Source organism: Amborella trichopoda, chromosome 13, assembly GCF_054954075.1.
Source record: "Amborella trichopoda isolate Santa Cruz 75 chromosome 13, AtrichopodaSantaCruz75HAP2 v2.0, whole genome shotgun sequence".
In the NCBI taxonomy this organism is placed as follows: Eukaryota; Viridiplantae; Streptophyta; class Magnoliopsida; order Amborellales; family Amborellaceae; genus Amborella; species Amborella trichopoda.
Window position 1 is genome coordinate 44689129 of NC_142348.1, and position 17393 is coordinate 44706521.

Sequence of the window (17393 nt, forward strand, 5' to 3'; positions counted from 1 at the left end):
CCATACAGTATGCTCCCCCACGATGTCGTTGTATAGATTGTTTTGTAAAGGCATGTCCATGAACATTGATGTGGGAAGAATTTCGTAGTCGGCTAGATTGTTTTGTAAAGGCATGTCCATGAACATTGATATGGGAAGAATTTCGTAGTCGGCTTTAGACAGCTACAGCCTACGGTTGCAGCTGATTTCATGCAACGACTGCTTTCTTAACAACCCCACGAAAATGTTGCTATGACTTTTTATAAGGGATTGTATCGTACAAAGGGGGTTACAATTACTTACAACCATTTAATGTAAAATCCGATAGCTTGTGTATCATAAAGTTCGAAAAACTTTCTTTTAAACTGTGTGGTAATGAAATCAATGCAGCCATCAAATTTCACATCCAATGATAAAAGTTAATTGTTACTTACCTTGTACCAAAGGTAAATGATCTCATTATATATTTTTCTTTTTTATAATAAGCAAAAAGCTCTTAAAACCATTTTGAGATGGAAACTTTGATAAGTTGAGCATACAAAAATTAGAACATAACTTGATATTTACCTTTGAGATGAAACATTGCTAGTAGGACTAACCAGAACCGATTAAACATTGACCTCAACTAGGTCTTGACCAAACTTGATTTTAACTTTGAACCAGTTAAAATTAGTCAAACACTAAACTTGACTGTCAAAACCTAGTTTTTACTTTAAACCAAACCGGCCAAAACATTGGCCGGTGGTCTAACATTGGTACAGTATGATCTTGATAAGTATGTTCCACAATACTCATAATCAAAAACCAAAAACCCAGTGTCGAATTTTCCACTTCCATTTTCTATGCCTTGGAGATGCCCCATATAGCATGCTCAGCTTTTATATTTTATTATATATTAGCTTCTGAAGCATTTACAACTATCCAAGGAGGCCAATTGAATTAAGCAGTTAGGAGGAACAATTCCCTCATTTTATATTTTATTATATATTAGCTTCTGAAGCATTTACATCTATCCAAGAAGGCCAATTGAATTATCAGAATTCCCTGATTGTAGCAATGCAACATCATTGCTCTCATCTCTATCTTTGACATTGAGATAAGAAACCCCACATTGTTTCTTGTATAAGAGGAAGAAACCCATAAAACTCAGGTCATGGAAGCTCAAAAACTAACATGCCCAGTTCTTATTGAGCTCTTCTCTCAACGCTTTTTTTCTCTTTCTTAACCACACCACCCCAAAAATAATTGAGCCAAACTGAATAGCTGAAAACGCATTCTCTTCCATTGGCTTCCCTTCAGGTAGGGGTGCAAGCCTAGGACATGCTCCGGCATGAAATCGTGCCTCGTCAGTATCCCCACAACAGGTGCTCTCTGCAAACCATATATAACAGACTAAGCTGCAATATGTGAACAGCAATAACACCCCTACAATATTTAAAAGCTCCCACATCTACAATATTTAGCAATAGTATCTAAGACTTTCATCCTCTTTTTTCTTTATATTTTTTTCTTTCTTGATAAAATATAATTTGTCTTGTTTCTAGGAAGAAGGTGAAAAGCAATGAAGCCTCTGCAAGAAAAAGAAGAGGAAAAGGAGAGATTCACATGAATTTTCATGGTGATAAGATTATAGAAAGCATTGTAGTTTTGCAGGATTATTTTATAGTTTGGATTTTTTTCTATTTTTTGGCATTCTCCTTTTCCATTTGAAGATGTTCAAACAAACACACATTACCCATATAAACCTGGCAAGTTTCCCAGAAAAACTTACTGAAATCTTCGGAATCAATAAAATTTCCAAAAATGAGCTCCCAAATCATGAAAGGAATCAAGAGTACTTTTTGAAACAAAGACCACAACACCTACAGGTAACTGCTAATGATGAAATTGGGAACTATGCTGATTAAGTAGACGATAGCTCAATAGATTGTGATATATTGTAATCCAAAGCCACATCCACGAGTCATTCCTCCCAAGAGATGGTTTGAGGTTAACTGAAGTGGGTCCCAAACGAATATTCTCCTCAGTATAGTTAATCTTAAGCCACCCGTCAGTAGCAACAGACAGTGGATACAGTTGGCGCAGGAATATCTACCACTGATAAAAAAGGAAACTATACTGATTGAGAAAGTATACTATAGACAAGGACTATGGCATATGGTAATTCAAGGCCACTTCCACGATCCATTCCTCATATGAGCTGGTTCACCTTGAAATGTCCATAAGTGGGAACAGACAGTGGATATCGCTTTGAAGTACCACATACCATAGTCCATTGGGCAATACTACACTCTCTTGCTATGAGGAGAAAGGATATAAAAGAGAGCCCCTTACACCATGTGTCTTTGGCACAACCAAGAGATGCCTCAACCCAACTTGTCGGAAGAGAATGAGAGCCTTGGCAAGCGACATTGTCTCCACTACTGTATATGGGGAAGTGTTGGCAAATGGATGAAGATCAACAAACATCTCCATCTCTTCATCACTCAACTCGATGTCTTCAATCTGATCGCCTTTGCCTGATCCCCTCTTTGCAAAGTCATCAAACGAAAAGTGCTTAAACGCGTCCACTCCAACAAGAGCTGGGGTGTGAGAGAACTCCCGTTTCTTGAGAAGCATAAGAAGGTGAGCCCTAAGGACCAAACCAAACAAAACTGGAGATTCTGAATTAGGGGGCTCATCCACAACAGGAAAACCGTTGTGCTTTGTTGCCCTCAACAAATGCACTATGTTACACACCCTCTCTACACCATTGAAAATATGAAGTGGGCCCACCACCACATCACCAGCGGTCAAATTCTTCATGTAAGGTTCAGCATGGGCCTCTAGATATGGTAAACCCTTAATCTGCATAATAAGGTCATATATGTTCCCATTGAAAGCATCAGCTACAGTTTTCGATATCAAAAGGACAAGCATGACAAGAGGAAGCATCAACAAGTCATTCGTCAATTCCAAGAGTATTACACACAAAGAAACAGTCATCCTCATTGAGCCTCCAAGAAGAGAAGCAGCTCCGAGAATTGCATAAAGGCCATGGTTAAGGGTCGACCGTGAACCCATCAAAATACCCACAAGCCTCCCATACGTTGCACCAGTCAATATAACTGGCACAAATAAACCGGATGGGACAACTATGCCATAACTTAGAATTCCAAGTATATATGTTGCAAAAAAGAAGATGAGAATAGATAGAGGGTGAAACTCATTGTCGGTGCCCAAGCTAAAGAGGTTACGAATGGCATCATCGTTAGTATTGAAGAAGAGGCTTGCGAGGTCATTGTAATGGCCAGGGGGGCACTGGAACTTCTTGAAATTGCCGGACCTGCCTATTGTCGGGCACTCCTCGATGGTATCGGTTGGGCATTTTCGGCAGGGAGCGAGCCATGGAAGGCCAAATAGGCAGCACGAGGTGCAAATGGAGACAGTGCAGGCCAGCAGCAAACGGTAAGGGGGTTTCTTTCTGTAAAAAATTGTAAAGGAGAAAAAGCATTTAGGACTTTGAGAGGCAGTGTTTAAGCCACTATAGATGGTTTAAACTTTCCAATTTGGGGCCATGCCAACAGGAGCAAATTTGACTCGATTTCACATGCAACTAAACCAAAAGAAGGGATAACAAGAGGAAGTTTTAAATAAGTTCATGGAGAAAACCTCAATAATCAGCAATTCAGAAACTTGAAATTACAACTAAGATCTTGGAAGAAACTTTCTGAAAAAATGACAATTTAACATTCTGTCCAATATTCTTAAAAAAATAATAATAATAAATAAATAAATAAAATCAAGGATACTCCATTTAATATCGGACCAATGGTAATATATGACTTAAAAAATTCACATAAAGACAGCATTTTGTTCTGGAGCACCTCCATGAGTCGTGCACTTACCCCAGGCACTCTTTCAGTGTTTTTTTCTCCAAAAGGGAAAATGAAAGATTGAATTTAATGATATTTCATTCTCAAACTGAAATGTCATAGTTCAATAACAAAACAACAATATATCTAGTGGTGCTTTGTCCCAACCATAAGCCAAAGCTGATGCATAGCTCTGATCAATGCCTTTGTGTATTATGCATGAGAACATGCTGAGAAAGAAAGAAATACACACTCATTAATGAGGCTGTAAACTCGGAGAACTTTATCAAGCAGGTAGTTGTAGAAGCTGCCCAGTATTCCACCAATGACTCCGAGAACAATCGCTGGTGGTAGATCGACAAGCTGGTATGTGATGTTTACTGAATTCACATCAAACATAATCAGACCACCTTTTCCAAATAACCCGCACTTGTCGGATTTGCAAAAATCTATTAGAGCCCGAAGCACAACGGCTGTGGTTGCTGTTGTGAAGAAAGTTCTCCATAGAAGGGCACTTCTCCACCTGCACAACAGATTCTGCAGATTAAACCTAAGTGACTCACTTAATAAATGTTGTTTGACAAATACTATTCATTAAAATGTGAAAAAAATTCATTTCCTAGGTCTTAAGTAGCCCTCAAATTAAAACTCTTATCAAGAAAATTTTATGGGGAATATGAAAGAGAACATTAATGAAAACTCTTTTCAGAATAGGGCTAATCCAATATATTAATTCAAGGAAAATTTCAGTCTATATATGAGAAGCATCTCAGCTAGACATGGGAGTGAAACCCAAGTCACGACCAAAATCAATTCAACTGCCACCGTCCATGGTTGACTGCAGAAACAGAAGACGTGTTCAACTCAAGAAATTTGTGCATAAGAAAAACCTGAATCCAACATTAAAAGGACTGAATATCCTTTCTTTGGGGGTGCATGCCCTAGAATGGGTAAGGGCCCCACTAGTACATCAACTTGTTTCAAGGAGTAAACTTTAATGTAAAACATAAAAAAAAATATAGAAACAGAGTTATGGTATAGTTAAAATCAACCACATATATCCGTAAATCCAAACTTATGCAAGAATAAAATCGAAAGTCCTAGCAAGGAAGGAATAACCCAAAGTCCGCAAGGTTAATGAATTAAGTGCAAAATATATAAAGATATAATACACAGAAGCAAATGAAGCACTTAATCAAGTGCTTTTGCCATCTTTAATCCTGTTTTCTCATTCTTTACTTCTTAATAGTTTGGTAACTTGTATTGTTTGGATCCGACACACCAGCTAGACTTATCCATCAAAATTTAGAAACCATACAAAAAATTAAGAAAAAGAGCTGAGGTAGTAACAAGTTAACTGTAAAAAATACAAAAGCATAAAACACATAGGGAACATCTATCACACTCTAATGGACCATGGAAAACACTTTTCCATCGGGGTCATGGCCGTCTGATTAAATGAATATCGATAGAGAGAGTAGAACACACTCTTATCGAGTTGGTGTGTGTCCTGCAGTGTGGATCCCAGTAACTATCCGTCATTGTCCATCATTTTACCATACATTCATAACCCAATGGAGGGTAATGGTTTTCCATCGTCCATTCAACTGTAGGATATTTTTCCTCTAGCATGATCCAATTTCACAAGTACCATGATGATGCTTCTTCGAGAGCAAACAGAACACCACCAACTGGAGCACGAAAGGCAGCAGCAATACCAGCAGCTGAGCCACATGTTACAAGATCCCTCCTATCTCTGTCATTTTTAAAGTATCGCAACCATTTGCAAGTTAAATGGTATTTCTTTGACCCTCCCTGGCTTAGTAATGATGCAATACAAGCACCAGTATGTACCATAGGGCCTGCCTTTCCCACATTGAGCGATGCTGAGACGGCTCCAATGCTACCTATAATCTGCAATTGAGCAAAAATATACCAGGGACTCATTCATCAAATAAAAGAAAAAGATATACCATAGGCCTGTATTGATTCATCAGTAGTGTAACAAGGGAAAGCACATTCTATCATATTCATTTCCAGAAGATTGCAAGAGTCATAGAAAGAAAAAGGAAATTGGACAAGGGTCCAGACCCAAGGGAGCAAGACTAACCATCGGTTTGGGTATTTCTGAATTTTTTACAAGGTTATTTAATAATTTAGTATATGTCCAATGGGCGTCTCCACCCTTTCATCATATTCTATTTCAAGTCATAAATTCGAAGTTTCATGGTTTTGTCAGTTCCATTCCTTATTAGTGCAGGAACTTTAAATCTTGAAATTGATTGAAGGTAGATGATATCATGTAAGGTTTATTACCAGGACTATTTAGCTCTGCCATTATGTTGCTTTGTGTTAATCAAAGGAGAATAAAGGGACATGTGAATACATTTGCACACCACAAATTAAAGAGGTATGCAAGCAGAACAATAGAGGAACTAAAATTTTAGTTCAACATATTCATGTACACTCCCAATTTTGAGAAATTTATTAGGCACAGGTGCATACAACTTCTCACAACATATCATACTCCTGGTATATATCAATTTCAGTGTTTTTGTTGGAGATGGTACATTTTCATAATTTTTCTTTGGATATCATTAGGCCAGCTAGCAAGATATTCCAGTCCCTTTAGGTATTGATGGCAACAAGGAGGAGATCTAGGTTACCTCCAAGGCTATGACATTACCTTTCATAAACAAGGGCTACATCCTTTATTACAAGCACATGGATGAGAGGATCTGTGTCGGTTTCAGATTTGAAGAACATGCTCACCTCCCTATATTTTGCCGAGTCCAGTATGACATGTCCGTACAGTGCATGCGTGTATATTAAAACATCAAATTAATCTATAACTTTTTAACAATAAAATCACCTTAAAAAATAAAACATGTAGCTCCAAATCAAAGACACATGTCCAAATCAGAAGACATGCATGTCATACAAAACGGACACGCATATCTTACAATGCGGAAATGCATATCTTACAAACAGGACACAGGTGTCTTGTTTGTCCAATCTGTGGAGACACATGTCCACACAGCGGACATGGCGTGTTTGTGAATCCACAAAATTAAATATTTACAGAGACGCATGTCAACATGGATTTCCCATGTCTATATGCAGATCGACACACTTTTAAGTGCATTGGCGTGTTGGATTCTCCTAAACACATGCAACACGCATATCATTGCTACATAAGTTACACCATTGGGATTTTATTCCTATCTTTGTAAAATCTTGAGCATAAAGCATTTGCATCTTCATTCCTATGATTGAAACTTTTGTAAACATGCTTATCACAAAGAAAATACTGAAATATTGAAGGTCAAAAGCTCAATTTGAACAAGATACAGATGTATATAGTTTCCATGACATCATAGAAGCAACAAGCTCATTTTCCAGTTCTCCACATTACAATCACTAAAGCATAAAGGGAGAAACCAACTAACAAACTATCCTTTCATCGCTTTGATAAGTAACAAGATTGTGCCTTATCAAAAGTAGGAACAAGATTATTTACCCAGAAAAAAGGAACAAGATTACCAGACAATTGACAACGATGTGAAGTCTTCTGATAAGATTAATTCGAAGAGATGATGAGAAAAGAAGGAATTAGAGCAATATCTGAAGTTTTGAAGCATAAAAAAGCTCACTTTAATGATTAGAGTACGTAAAGAAAGGATTTCTGGGGCATCGACACCATTCAAATAGGCCTTGACTTCTGGTATGCCAGATCCTGCAGCCGCAGGACCAATACATGCAGTGATGATTGATGAGAATAGAGTGAGAAAGAAGTTAAAGCTTGCAAAAACTGCAAATGCTTGAAAATATCTGCAAAAAAAATTTATTTACAACTCTAAGTTTACTTGATTAGAACAACAATTCATTCAGGGAAAACTATACTATAATCCAATGGACGATGGAAAACCATAATCCATTGTTCATCACCACCTGATGAAATGATAGACGATGACGGAAAAACAGAGTGCACCATTTACTATTCTGGAGGTTCCCATGCAATCATCAAAGTCCATCCTTTCACTGGACGGTGATGAGCCCAGCGTTGCCATAGTGTATTACATTATATTATACTCTCCCCTTATTTCAATCAAGAAGATATATGCAAGAAAGAGATCTTACTTATTGGTACGCATCAGATTGGAAGTTATGACGAACTTGATCCCAGCTACATTCTCAACAGCTAAATTATTGAAAAAGCCAACCAAGGCAGTTAAAATGCCTAATAGAAAGCACAATGTCCACTTCAAGAATATATACTGAAGTATATGCCCACAGCCACAATTTCGCCAGTCCTGCTTGAAGAAGTCATTCTCAAATATCCTGCGAATATTAAGTATGAATTTTTTAGGACAATGCAAAACCAACCATAACTGTTATTGGGTAACTATACTATAATTTGGTGCAGTATAGAAACAATAGTTCACTGAGATCCCCAGTGTTAATTGAAATAATGGAGAGATAATAAAAACACCAGAACAGGATATGACCCCAGTTGAAGATCCCGCTCTCCCTTAGCACAGTACAACATTCCATTAGACAGCAATGACTCCATGGAGTACAACTTCGTATAAAGGGTCATTTGCTAATAGTGTACTTGGGAAAGCGAAGAGATGTGGTAAATCCGCATAATCCCTACTTCTCCGATGGTGCTCCATGCACGGATAGCAGCTTTTGTTATGGCAAGCCCTTATAGCATTGTAAAAATCAGCAAAATGCCACTTTTCAACCCTCATCTACAATAGGAAAGATGGGAAAAAAAGGAACCCCATTCCAAATAAACTAGATTTGAGCAGTGAATCTATTGAGAACCATATTATCGCGTTGTTTTTTTCATTCCAATGAAAACACAGTATAATAAATATAATGAATGCATGGTGGCATCTGAGCTATACCAGAGACAAGTAGAAACAATCTGAATATCCCTAGAAGACTTTTCAGGATCCATGCATTTCACTATATTTCTAGACACCAAAAATTAAGCATATTGAATTCTTTATGACATTGAAATTTCACGGAAATTAGTTCAACTCGATGTTAATCTCAAAAGGATACAGTAATTCTTTACCAATATCTATATATAATCAGAATTTCATGTTCTAGTGCATATAGATCACACTTAATTTTCAATCAATAAAAGCTTGAGCAAATACAGAAATGAATGGCTCAGCAGAACTTTAGATGGATCCATTCAATAACAAGGGGTAGAAAAAAAAGAATCTCATATATACTGCAAATCAGTTCTTAAGAAACTAAATCCAGAATGTTTAATCAAAATGCAAAAGATGAAACTCAGATAGCCATCAGGAAATCTCAGAGGCTAATTAAGGTGAAAACCAAAAAATGAAAAGAGCCAATGACCATGAGGAAAATTGAGATAGAATTAGTAATCCCCTATGAGAAAAACTGAAACTAGTAAATGGAAAGTCCTATCCACTAAAACAAACAAGTAACATCCGGCATAAATCACTGTGCTGGGAAATAATCAAGGCAGCAGAAGACAAAATTAAAAATAAAAAGAAAAACAAATTAGGAATCTGTAAATCCCAATGATCCATTGAAATAAGCAAAATAGTCCATGAATCAAAATACAGGTAATCATGAGAGAAGTTTGAAGTGAAAACTACTGAGGAAAAAGAAAACCAAATAGAATTCAAGAAAAACCTCCCCAAGTGTTGAGAAAAGCCCATCTTCCATAAACCATGGTACATGTCGATTGTTCTAGATAACCAAAAGCCAGACGATTTGGGTAAGATTAAAACCATTTTTGCACTGTAAAAATCATACACCCTTTTTGAAAACTCCCATCATTCACAATCCACAGTACGGATGATTCATGACAGAGACAACCCCAAGATTCATGAGCAAATAACATTAGAGAGAGAGACAGTTATGAGGAAATAAAATAAGAGAGAGAGAGAGAGAGAGCAAAACCTCAAGATATCAACCATAGCTAAAAATCCATTCTTTACAAAACCCATATCACAAAACAACTAAAATAACAGAAAACCAGTAGAATTCAAACACGAAACTCACTCATAATCGAGACTCTCAATGGGGCAAACATTAACCCCGACAATGGCGACCTGCGAAGTCCTGTTCGATTGGATACTCCTCAAAACCTGTTGCTCCTCTGATGATTGTTGCTCTAGAGGGACACACACCTCTGCAAGTAGTGGGGTCTCTATCGTTTCTCTCTCCATGCCTTTCTATCTCTTCTTCTTCTTTCTCAACTATTGATTCTTCAACTGAAACCATCATTAGAATGGTCCAAGGAGTTACTGGGTTTCGTTGAATTGCAGTTGCAGAGAGAAAGAGAACTGTTGGGGAGAAAACTGACAGGTGGGGCGGGGTCATTCATTTTCTCTGAGATTTTATAACCTGTGATCTGCAAAAACGGAGAAAAAAAAACTAAGCTTTTAACAATTTACAGTTGGGATAGGTCCCATGAATCAAACTCGGTCTACCATTCAGAGAAAGAGATGGAGAAGGTACGGATTGCGTTTGTGGACCATGACCTCCTTTGACTATTTATAGCGATGTGGATTTCGAGTTACAGATGATTTTAACTTGAAATTAATAGCAAAACTCACACTCTCTCTCTCTCTCTCTCTCTCTCTCTGTGACTATGCATGTCGTTGAATTGGAGTTACAGGAAATTCGTAATTCTCTCTCCCTTTCTTTCTCTAAAAATCTCTCTCTCTAGCCCAGTGTACCTCTCTCCATATCTCGTGCACCCTTTTGGAGCATCAATTTTGGATAACGTTTTAGGGGGAATTATCAGGGCGTTTGGGATTATCAATAATAACAAAATCTCTTATTATTTATTTAAACAGACCATTAACTTTACTGTGTGGTTTGCATAGAGCTAGGCAATAAACAATTAAAATAACGAGCACCTTCAAACAGGGTGTGGTTTTGATGCTGAAAATCTTTGTAATAGTTTTACAATATATTTTTATTTTTAATTATAAATTTAAAGCATGTAAAATGAGGGAATCTATGAAAATGGAAGGCATTTTCAAATAAGAAATGTGATTTCAATATTGAAAATATTTTGATAGCTTTAAAATATATTTTTATATTTAATTATAAAATTTAAAACTTCAAAAAGAATATAGAATGAATAAATTTATAAAAATATTAAAAATCGACTGTCCAAAATTACAGATGCACTATTTTAAAAACTTAAATCTACAAAAAAGGTTACAACTATTCTTACTAGTTATATAATAAATTTGATGGCTTGAGAGACTCATGAAATTTTTATGTCAAATCAATGATACCATCACAAGTACCTCTCTTTTGGAATTTATCAAAGCAAAAGGAACTGTGACCTCTTTATTTTTGGCTCCGTTGCGGGGCGTTATACATGCTTTTTTTTTTTTCCTTTCTTTTTTTTTCTCATTAATAATGACATTTCTTCTCTTCATAAAGGTGGCAATAGGTGGAGGGGCCTCCGCCCTAAAAAAACAGAGGTAGGGCCGGGCCAGACTTTGGGCCTCCTTGGCTCCCAGGTGGCAATAGGCTAGGCAGCCTTGCCCATACTAGCCCTTAAAAATTGGGGCACAGGTCAGTATGTAACTCAAATGGCAGGCCACCATGGCCCAATGGCCAATATGGGCCGGACTTAGGGCCACAACAGGTCGTACCTGTTTTTTCGAATTGGGCTCCTTGGCAGCTAAGCCAAGGTGCCCAATTACAGTTCAATTTCTCTCTCGTTAAACGCCATCTTTTCCTTCTCTTTCTATTTCTTTCATTGAACTTAAGATATGAGAGAGAGACGCATGACTTGGAAGTAGTTGACGTGTGTTTTTCAAATTGGATTTATTGGCGGAGTTTTAATTTGAAAGGGTACTGTTGGAAAAGATAAATAAGTTTAAGTAAGGAAAAAGGCACCCTAAAACTCATGAAAAAATGTTGTTTTGTCATTAGAAAACCTTCCAATTGATCATCTTCTATGAATATGAAAGAAATTTTAAATTTTAAATATTAATAATAGTACATCTTATTATGTAGACTATCCATTACTCAAGATATTTAAGTGTTAAGGTTAGATTTGAGCTTTTAATTTCTTAATAGAGGTGAAAATTACATTTTTAAACCGATCATAAGAGTTTGGGCACCTAAAATACATCTTATAACTAGATTTTGGGGTGCACCAATTGTTTAAAGGTTCACACCTTATACAAACCTCACTGGCCTTGTTGTTTGTTTAAGGATGAGGTTTCTATAAGGCCTAGGCTTTATGAAAGTAAAATAAACCCTTATTTCAAATCCTCATATGGAAAGCACTTTTGGAAATGAAAATCTCCGTGATGGCTGTAAAATCAATTTCCAACATTGATCATGAAATTCAAAACTAAAAAAATGATACATATCTTGCTTATATATGAACACTTATTTTTAGGGTGAAACAGACGATCTAGATAATTTGTTACAATATAAACTATTTTTAAAGCTTGAAATTCTATATTTTTTTCACAGCCATAATGTTTCAAGCCAAGATGATTGATGTAAAGGTTTTTTTGATGCTTGAATAACAATTTTTAATGAGTTATGAGGTGATAGAATAACAACTTTGGTTGATAAAGTATATTATGCGTTAAATAGATATTGTTAAAAATATATTGAAGTTAAATATAGTATGTACTAGTGTATATGACCCTATTTACTAAATATGTAGTCTTCAACTAAAAATACTAAATTTTAAATATACTCATGATATTACTAATTGTAAATAATTCATAATTAAATTTTATGTAACTAAATATTTCAATGATCGCCATTCAATAATAAATATTTCAAAACAAAATGTTTATGGCGAATTTCTAGATTTCTACAATGAGTTATGAAATACTTAAAAAGATTCTTCATATTTTTTTACAAAATCAATAATATATGTTATATATACTAATAAAAAATTGTTTTAAATAAAAAGTCAATATGAGCTAGAATGTCTTGCTAATAATCGTATAATTAGTGTATATACTATTATTTATGTTCTGTGAGTCCTATTCCTTATTGTATTGAAGTTGGCAAATAACTATTCTTTATATTTATTTACGATAATTATCGTATAATTTTAAAATTGATTATTTCAATTATTCACATTTATTATTTGATGTTAAGATTAATATTGTTTAGTTATGGCTACATTTTTACATGCATTGCACGTAAATCCACTAGTAATAATAATATAATAGCAACAACAATTATAACAAGGTTACACATAAATATTATAATTATACAATAATATTAATATTATAAAATAGATAATATTGTATCGCAATATTAAAATTAATATAATACGATATTGATATTTTAGACTAATGATGTAGTATTATAATAATAAATAATGATATTATATGTCATTATTGTAATATAATATTATGACAGTATATTATATTATAATAATGCTAATCTTAAAGATATTTTGTAATAATTTTCAATTTAAGTAAAATATTAAAATGATTATTGTTTCAATAATAAATATTTCAAATATAAATAAAAATAATGAATTTTAATAACAACAACAACACCAACAATAATTCATCACACTACCAATAACATGTAAACTATTTAACGTTTTATCTTTTTGCATCTATTCCATGTCATAATCATGCGCCTTTGATGGATATTTTGAAATTAAATCAAAAGGCATATGTAAACTATTAAATAGTTGATATTTTATGGTTATTGTGATAAAATTCCTTAATAATAATAGCTAGAAAATTTATAAAAAACTATGAATAATTTAACATTTTACTTATATCTTTTGATTTAATTCCAAAATACCCATAAAAAACACATGGCTTTGAATTGAAATGGTTGCAAATGAGCGAGATGTTAAATAGTTAATCTCTTATGGGTATTTTGAAAAAATTTCCTAACAACAACAATTAGTTTATTACTAATTACATTGATGACTAATTACCATATTGTAAATAAATTTGAAAAATTGAAAATCACATTATCATATCATCAAATTACATTTTCAAAATTAGCTTATGAGATATTATAAATTTTTATAATAAATTATTAAATGATTATTATTATTTTTACACATCAAAAGTAGTTTATGACTGATTGTTTAGTCTTTCAGTAATACTTTTATTAGATTTTAAAATTATGCTAAATTTGTAATAGTTATTCATGTTTTTTCCCTCATAAATTACGTTGACTTTTCTAAAAAAAACTGGAATATGAAATTATTGTTAGAGGGTACTAATTTTCACCAACTCTAGGGTACAAATCAAAATCTATTTTTTTTAGATTGATTATGGTGATGAAAAAAATATGAGTAAATTTTAAAATCATATAAATATTTTAAATATAATTTTCTAAAATTGTGGTTTCATTATATTACAAAAACACCGTGTGACATGAGATTACTCTCCGCAAAGGACAAATTTGAGAGACGTCGATGTATCTTTTGAAGATATGATTGCCCATTAAGGACACTTGCTCTATCCCTCTCGACCATGTGCATGTGGGCACTTGTACTTTCTGTTTTTTTGGCCTTTCTCGCTCTCTTACTAAAACATAATAATTTGTGGAAAGGTGCAAGTGTGGTCCTATCAAATGCAGGCCCTTCCAAAAGTTCATTTCAAGCTTAGGATTTGAAACACATCCCAAGACACTCTAATACATGCGCAAGTGGATAGTTGATTTTTGGGAAAATTTTATATAGAATTTTAATTTTTTATATTATTTTATAGTAAATATTTTTTTCATTTTTCTTTTAAACAGCATAAAGAAACACATAAAACACCATCTCATCTCTTATCTTCCTCTTAATTGACTGTTAACTATAGAAATTAGCCTCAACAAATCTTTTTATACTATTTCAACTCAAAAGATTTTTTAACCCTCTTTTTTCCTTTCCACCCATTGGGTTAGAATAGTATAAAAAGATTTTTTAAAATAAATTTTTATGATCAAAAGTCAATAAAAAAAAAGATAAAAGATGAGGTGTTATGGTAAAATTTCCTTAAGAAAGAAAAAGGGAAGGAGGCTCTATCTTGAAAGAATATGAGGACTTAGGGTTCTATATAAAATTTTTCCTTGATTTTTTGTTTGAATAATTGTTTTATGCGGACTGGAATGCATTTCTACAATATACGTTTCAGAGGTATAAACCATCTCTTTTAAAGATAGATGCAAATAGGTGATCCATCTAGAAATAATTGTAACTACCGGTCTAAATTTTCTTTTAACTCACTAAATATTGGAGATATTGTCTAAAATAGACCTAATAGAACATGTTAGAGAGATAAATAATTGCGAGGGAGATTTTTTTTAAGAAAATAATTTTTTCAAAATATAGGAAAATAGTTGCTCTCTCTCTCTCTCCATGTATATCTACATGCCTTTTGTCTTCTTTCCATTAAAACTAATTGTCAACCATTCTTTTGGGTAGCTCTTGCTCACCAAGTCCAAGTAGACTCGGCGAGCGTTTTAACACTGAATTATAGCATGATTGAAGTGAAACCTATAGATTTGGTTGTATGATAAAAGTTATAATTACTTATTCTTTTTTTTTTTTTTTAGCATAATTCAATGGGGAGCTTATGCCTCTCTCACTCCTACATATGTACTGCCTCTTGTTTCTATCTCGCTTTCTAGCTTCTATAAAAATATCTTTATCTCTCCTAAAATCTCTTTTTTTCTATCTCTTATGGCTTCGTATCTATGATTTAGTAAGTTCTTTTCTTACGCATTCATGTCTCTTTAAAACATATTGCCTACATTATTTTTAGGAAGTGCATGGTCACGGCTTTGTGTCTACAATTTAGAAGTTTTTTCTCTGTTTTTATCTCTCATGGCTTTTGTTTTTCTCTTCATCTCTCTCGACCATTCAAATGTTTCTATAGAAAATTTGTATCTCTTCTAAAATCTCTAAATTTAAAAAATTATATCAAATATTTATTCTTTCTTTCCTACCTAAAATATGGTATGCATATCTCTCTCTAAGTTTTTTTGGTAATTCAGTGGGAAGACGTGCCCCTACCCATTTTTCAAGTAGATAAGGAGTTAGGCCACATTTCCACACCTTAACTCTGGCTTAATAATATAGTATAGATAGATAAGGGCCCAAAGTATAAATTTGTGAGGAGTAAGAGTCCAAAACCTACTTTCAAGTTATTTATAAAATGAGATTATATATTATGAGATATTTTTCCTTAACTCTGGCTTAATAATGTAGTATAGATAGATAAGGGCCTAAAGTATCAATTTGTGAGGGTTAAGAGTCCAAAACCTCCCTTCAAGGTATTTATAAAATGGGATTACATATTATGAGACATTTTTTTTTGTACCAGGAGGTTACAATGACTTTAACCATTGGATGTGAAATTCAATAGATAAAAGTGTGTCACAACAATCGAGAATTGTTTTTTTAGACTATGTGTCCAAAGAATGACATATGCTCAACCACCCGATTTCAACTGTAACAGTCAACGATGATTGTGACCTTCTTGTATCAAAAGTAAACGGTCAAATATATACATTTTTCTTATAAAATTATAGATTTATAATCTTTTAAGTCTGGGACGGCTTTCTATGTGACCCCTCCCACATATATGGTACATTTGACCCCTAGTCTCAGGGGTAGTAGATGGTTGAGATGGCTTGTGTAACAATGCCAAACGCTAGCTCTTAACCAACAGATCTTGACCAGATGGCTCATAGTTTTTTAGTTTTTATTTTTATTCTACAAATAATTTTGAAGCAAAGTTTATGGCATGCATAGATTTGATAGGGGCGCACATGATTAAAATAACAAAAAAATTCCTTTGGTGATGAAAATTACAATAATACCTCTGAAAATTTCAAGGGCATTTTGGTTATTTATTTTTATAGCAAATATTTTTTTTTATTTTTTCTAAGTTTGTTTTATTTTTATGATGGGACACCCAATATTTTATCCAAAAATATTTTGTAGAAAAAAATAAAACAATATTTCACTTGACATTGTATTGTGAACAATCATAACCGTTCGATTCAAATCAAACGACTAAAAAGTGGGGGGCCACACATAATTTATATATAGTTGGGATTACATTTTCCTTTTAAGTCCATCGCCTATTTACATTAGGAGTATTAATATCAAATCAAACAACAAAGAAACGTTGTAGAATTGCATCAAGTTAGGCATGCCTTTTCACGTCCCTTTGTACGCTTTGATACATTAATCTTACAGACTGAAGATGGGTCATAAGGTTAAAAATTTTCGATCATAAAAATTAGTTGGATTACATATGTTGCATGTACGAATAAAATAAATGATAGTATAAATAATTATGTAGTAAATATTACATAGAAACACAGTAAACATTTATATACATATTCAAATAAAAGGCACACATCTCTCTCTATGTGTATATATAGACACACGTTAAACATAAGCACCACAATGAAATCCAACAAATATAAACTCATCTCTCTTTCTCTCTCTCTCAATATCAGTACCGTGAACCATCTCACTATACAATGCCATATCTTTTTGTATTTCACAAACCCAACAAACAAACATTTTAC

At 33.9% G+C, this 17393-nt stretch overlaps 1 protein-coding gene across 10 annotated transcripts; it reads right to left on the reverse strand.

Annotated features, from left to right (window-relative positions):
* Positions 1-926: 926 nt before the first annotated feature.
* On the reverse strand, positions 927-10616 carry LOC18442595 (putative chloride channel-like protein CLC-g). Of its 10 annotated transcripts, XM_088855825.1 has the most exons (9): positions 10319-10602; positions 9888-10239; positions 8326-8540; positions 7974-8174; positions 7487-7664; positions 5485-5747; positions 4087-4356; positions 2314-3442; positions 927-1350 (listed from the first exon to the last, which is right to left on the reverse strand). In XM_088855825.1, the coding sequence occupies exons 3-9, from the start codon at positions 8385-8387 to the stop codon at positions 1201-1203; spliced, it is 2253 nt and encodes a 750-aa protein (XP_088711951.1). In that variant the 5' UTR covers positions 8388-8540; positions 9888-10239; positions 10319-10602; the 3' UTR covers positions 927-1200. The 10 variants fall into 10 exon arrangements, with proteins under 10 accessions (XP_088711951.1, XP_088711950.1, XP_088711949.1 ...); XM_088855824.1 differs by lacking the exon at positions 8326-8540 and having other exon boundaries at positions 10568-10616; XM_088855823.1 differs by lacking the exon at positions 8326-8540 and having other exon boundaries at positions 10370-10602.
* Positions 10617-17393: the final 6777 nt, after the last annotated feature.